At 30.8% G+C, this 6,161-nt stretch overlaps 1 protein-coding gene across 1 annotated transcript; it reads left to right on the top strand.

Annotated features, from left to right (window-relative positions):
* Positions 1 to 919: 919 nt before the first annotated feature.
* Positions 920 to 1,460, top strand: LOC131641918 (uncharacterized). The gene is made up of 2 exons (XM_058912215.1): positions 920 to 1,342; positions 1,401 to 1,460. Exons 1-2 carry the CDS (start codon positions 920 to 922, stop codon positions 1,458 to 1,460), a joined length of 483 nt encoding a protein of 160 aa, XP_058768198.1.
* The last annotated feature ends 4,701 nt before the right edge of the window (positions 1,461 to 6,161 follow it).

Here is a 6,161-nt window from a genome sequence, read left to right as displayed (position 1 = left end):
GAACCGGCCTATACTTTTGTTATTTTTTTTGATGATTTTTAAATGTAATGTTAATCATCTCAAATTTATGGATTTTCTTTTAATATATAAAAAAATAATGATTTAGTTTAAATGAAAAATTCATTTTAGAATGTAAAATGAGTTGTGTCTATCATTAATTTATAAATTAAATAATAAAATGCATATCTATTATAACAATTCCAAAATTAAAATTTGTTAAAATAAAAAATTATTAATTATTTTAGTTTTACAATTTATCCATCTTAGAAAATTTAAATAAGAAAATAATGTATGTTTTTCTATTCAAGTCAAATATCCAAAGCTGAAGAATCATATTTATTGTTTAAGAAGTGTTCATTCCAAGTTGTTCGAACCCAATATCGTCTATCATATATAACCCTTCTCCTACCCTGTTACACCCTAAATCTCGCACATAATTTATCAAAGAATTTAATCAAATAAATTGTCGTAAGAACAAATCTATTAATACTCCTTGAGTTTTGATGACAACAAAGTACTTTATTTTTAATAGGCAATTGATTATAAGAACTCGCACTAGGGGTGCACCCATTATAATACAAAGAAGCTACACATGATTGAAACAATCCATTGGTACTTTATACCAATCGTAGAAACTAGGAGGCGAAAGCGGATTAGAACTACCTAATCAACTAAAAAAAAATACAAAATATTGAAATACACCTTATCAAAACTATAAGAAACATTATCAAAGATTATTGCATTTCACATAATCCATATACACCAAGAAGTAGCGAACTAAATTGTGTTAATCTTCTTCCTTATTGTGGCGAATGAAGTGGTGGATTATGATAGAAAATAAGAAAGATATTGTGTGCTTTTTAAAGTGGATTTCGAGAAGGCTTATGATAAAGTTAGTTGAAGTTATTGGCGGTATATGATGGAAAGGATGGGTTTTGGGGGAAGATGGATGGGATGGATTGATTTATTGGTTTTTAATAGTAAGATGTCGGTTCTTGTTAATGGTGGTTGTACCAAAGAATTCGAAGTGATCCGAGGGTTGAGACAGAGTGACCCCCTCTCACCTTTTCTTTATGTTTTAGATGCGGAAGGTCTTTTGGGGTTAGTGAGGAAATTCATTGACGTTCGGGATTTATCCATAAAAGGTTCTTGTTGGGTGGAAAATCTTCAATTTGCATATGATACTTTACTTGTGGGAGAAGAGACGTGGAAGCATGTTTGGGCGATTAAGACGGTGATTCAAGCATTTGAAATTGTGTCGGGCCTTGGAATTAATTGTCATAAAACTAAATTGATAGGTATTAATTCAAGGGGTCCGTTTTTGGAAGCCGCACCGGTTCTTGTAAAGTGGAGGAGAGAAAATTTTATTTCTTTGGTATTCCCATTGGTTTTGATCCTAGGAAGGATACGACTTGGAATCCTCTATTGGTGAAAATGAAGAATCGGTTGGGGGGTTGTAAAAACCGCTTCCTCAATTTGGGAGGTAGGATTACTCTATTGAAGTCTATTATTTCTTCTTTGACCATATTCACTATGTCTTTTTACAAAATTCCAAAGAAGGAGGTGAAAGAGTTTAATAGGATCCAACGCAATTTTTTGTTTGGGGATGGGGTGGAAGAGAAGAGGAAGATTCTTTGGGTAAGTTGGAAGAATGTAATTTTACCTTTTGACAAAGGGGAATTAGGGGTAAAAAAAATTGAAGTATTTAATTTAGCACTCCTTAACAAATGAAAATGGAGTACCATACCTCACTTTCAGGTTCTCAGCACAATCAATGACTCTGAAGATTCTTTCAATTTCCTTCAGCCACTTCTGAGCACCTTCTGGATCGTGAGTTCCCTTGAATAATGGAGGATTGTTCCTCTCAAAACTCCCCAATTACCTGTCAGCACCGATCCCAGCTCCATCAGCATTTCCTCCCAGCACACGAGCAATCATGCCCAAAGCCTCAGCGATAGCATCATCGTTTCTTTCTCCTCTTTCACCCATTGTTCTGCTAATCACAAAACAATTCCATTAGCACCAAAAGTATCGACACTGATAACTCGCACTATTCACATACAAGGGAATATTTGACACCAAGACTCTGGTCACAACGATCGACTATGCTCTGATACTACTATTGTAACACCCTTCTAAACCTCGCGACAATTAATAAAATAATCAGAGTAAAACATTTACACAAGGGTGTCACAATTAAATAAAAAAATTAAATCAACTATAATCTGAAGTCATGCTTCATTAGGAAACGATTTACCAAAATGTAATCATGTTCAAGTTACCATTGGCTTGTTTTAATGATTTGTAATGTTGTGTGTGTTGTAAGGGTTGCACCCCTAGTGCGATTTCTTAATACAATTGCTTATTGAAAAAAAATTAGATAAGACAAGAAAAAATCAGGCCGTTAGTTGGTTCAGTGGTGATAAACACTAAACTCGATAAGGAGGACCACAGTTTGATCCTCTGTAACTGCCACCGAGAGGGGCTTGAAACATTTGACCGATTAGGCCATCCTACGGACCAAATACTTTTGATGATAACTTTTTAAAAAATAGAATGCATGACAAATAACTTAGAACTAACCAAACACGTAATCTATGTTTAATTATTTCAAATAGTAAAATAGAGAATGAAAATTTTGACTGGGCCACTTTTTATATATTAATATGCATTGTGTTTAAGAAAATTATTTTCTTTAAATTCTTATCGTAGCGGCGGAAAATTTTAGGTTAAGTCATTGATTAACTTAACTCATAAAAATCAAGAATCGCACCGAACTTTATTGTTTCCAAAAGAGGAAAGAGAAAAAACTCGAAAAAACCCACAATGAGAAAATATGGATACAGGGGTTGGTTATGCAAAGGGAAAGTGTTAGCACCCTTACATCTGTGGTACTCCACAAGAACCTTTTCAAAATTTGTGTTATGGTAAAACCATTTTTGTTTGCTAAAAAAGAAAGAAATAAAAGAAGAAATGATATTTACAAAAGTTTGTTCGGCAAGACATAACATCTTGTGCCTACATACCTCCTTAGTGCAATGGAGAAGTCAGAGCATTTGTAGTTCTGCTCAAGAGTTTTGAAAAAATATTTTTATTGAAAACAATTTTAAAGAAAAAAGAGTGCAAGTGTACAAAAGAGTTTAAAAGGTCACTCGACAAAAGTCAAGGTTTTATTAAAAAGAGTATGGAAAACAGGTTGATGGCGATGCCCCCGTATTTTTCATTTATTAATTTAATTAGAATTTAAATTAATTAGTGGACTATTTGGAATTTTATTGGATTAATAGGAAGAAATTGAGAAATAAGGTTATTAGGCCTTAACGAAAGTTATATTCTATTTTTCATACAAGAAGAAAAATAAGGAAATTGGAAATTAGAAGCAAAAATGGAGAAAAGAAGAAGAGAAGAGAAAAACGTGAAAGAGCTTGGGAAGAGGAAGATGAAGAACCAAGACTTTTGCAAAGGTAAGGGGGGACTCTTCCAATTATCATCTATTATCGGTTCATAAATGATAGGATTGAATTTGTGTATTGTTCGTTTTCAATTGGGATGTATGTTAGGTTTTGGGGTTTTGAAGTTTAGGGTTCAATTTTATAGATCGTATGCAATTGAATGTTTGTGAATGATTGGTGATGTTAGATAGACTTGCTGCCAGATAATTTTATGTGAAATCTCAAAAATTGGCTTTGTATTAGTGTTAGAATCGAATTGGTACGATTTGGATTGAGTTGGAGGAACTGAATTGCTGCCAAAAGCGAAGTTGTTGTTGCAGAACGGGTGTAATCGTTAAGGTAACCGATTACACTTAGTGTGTTTTCCAAATAATTAAATAGTGTGATGAGCATTGGCTCGATTTTATTTTAAAACTCGATTTTATTATTTTTGGTGAAGTTATACATTATGTACATATATTGTCGATTGTAACATGTAGTAATGTGGTGATGATACGATTGTGTTGTTATTGTGTGATTGTTATGATGATGTATGACGTGATGATTGAATGGTGCTGAATATGAACATACTAAATTCGGCGATATGGCGTGAGATGATTTTGTTCATTGTGATCGGTGATGGTAGTAAGTAAGTCATATGTTTTGCATGCATTCATACTCATTTTGGTGGCTGAATCTCGGTGATGTTTTGGATCAGTGGATGACATAATTCCTATTGTGTGGAATTGGTGATGGCAGAGACGTATCTCATTGATGTTTAGATCGGTCAGATGGGTTAATCCGATGACGAATTTGTACCATAGTGCATATATATATATACATTAATATAACATGATTGGAAGATTTCTAGTGTAATTTCATGGTGATATGATTGATTATAATTGGTGTGTTGATGAATGTTTTTTGGAAATCTAAATATATTGCAATTGGGTGAATAATATCCTTATGATGTTCTCCACATGTATCTCTTTGATCCCTCACGGATCGAATGTCTAGAAGGAAATTATTATGGTTTTATTATTGTAGATGATTACTCAAGATTTCGTTGGACCATCTTCTTACGTAGCAAAGATGAGACATTTGTGGCTTTCACACGTTTCACAAAGTTATCCCAAAACAAATTAAAATCAAATATCTTTCCAATCTAAAGCGATCATGAAAGTAAATTTGAAAACCACATCTTTTAGGAATATTGTAATAAATATTTAAAAAGTACTTAAAAACATGTATGTATTAATATTTCAAATAACTGTGGTCAAATTATTTTGTAGGATGTAATTGTAGTCAAGTGTACATTGAAAACTATTTATATGCAAAAGTCTAATAAAAAAATTCTCTCTTCATTAGATAAATATTCGATTTATAATAAAAAACTTTTTAATTTCCTATATTTAAAAAATAGAAATAAAAAAGGTCTACCAAAACAAGAAAAATATAAAACCTAAGGATAAAATTGACCGTCCCTTTTCTTGATCATACCATATATTGTTTTTTATTTTTATTTTAATTGTCAATTAAATAAATAAAAAATGTTGTCAGAAAAAAGAGAAGGGTTTTGAAACGTTTTGATTGTTGCATATCTATTGCATATTGCTTGATATTTATAGTGAAGGGTTTTGATAATTATAGTGGAGAGTTTTTATTATTTGCATTGTTAAGTGTTTGTCGTCTTTACATTTTCCACTGCAATTTCATTTATGCATGTCACGTTGGTAATTACGCTGGTAATTGAAAAGTTGCCCTATTTTCAAGGGATTTCAATAACATGTTAATTAAATAGTTAGTTAAATATAAAAATAAATATAAATATAAATATAGTAATATTTCTACTAATAATATTTTTAAAAATACTAAGGACTCTAATATTATGACAAATGACAAACTTGCCAAAATACTCATTTTGCTTTATTATATTGTATGATTACAACTTTATATTAATAAATAATTTAATTTTACTTTAATATACTAATTTACCATAGTAAACAAAAATTACTATTTTACATGACTTATGTGGAGTAAATACAGCGCACTTACCAACTAACACAGTCTCCGCCATCATAATTTACGAATTAGAAAACCTCACGATTACAAACAAAAGGCCTTTTTCATAATCGTATATATTTTAAATATCCAGATTTTGTTTAAATTGTCAGGTTTGTTTTGATCATTTTAAACTTTATTGAAGTGTTCATCGATTAAAAAAAATAATATCAAAAGTAACTTAATTTTGAACTTTTAAACTTTGAGAAAAGGGATGATGCACTGACAGTGTAAAAAAAATTTACACTGTCAACCAATCACGACTTTGTTAAGTACCAAGTCATACTTTAAATCTTAAATTACTGATATGATGTGGCAGAATAAAATATTTTTATTGGATGACAGTGTAAATTTTTTTTACACGGTCAATGTACAACTTTTTAACTCTTAAACTTTTATATTATAAAATTTTAAATTGAATTAAACTAACAGTAAAACAAAAAAAAAAAGGTAATTTTTATAATTTAATTGTTGAGAATAAAATTTCATCTTATATCTAATATCGATTAATTAAATATATTAATTTTGAAAAGAAAAATGCTTTTAATTAAGTATTTTTTATTTTTAAGTTTACGAGGTACAAGTACTACAAGAGCTTAAATTATTAACTTAGAGGGAGGAGTGTAAAATTCCAAGCTTTGTAGTCCACACCTTTTATGAAGGCCACTA

The sequence above is a fragment of the Vicia villosa genome, unplaced genomic scaffold (assembly GCF_029867415.1).
Source record: "Vicia villosa cultivar HV-30 ecotype Madison, WI unplaced genomic scaffold, Vvil1.0 ctg.004267F_1_1, whole genome shotgun sequence".
Lineage (NCBI taxonomy): Eukaryota > Viridiplantae > Streptophyta > Magnoliopsida > Fabales > Fabaceae > Vicia > Vicia villosa.
This window is presented reverse-complemented; position numbering and strand designations above follow the sequence as displayed.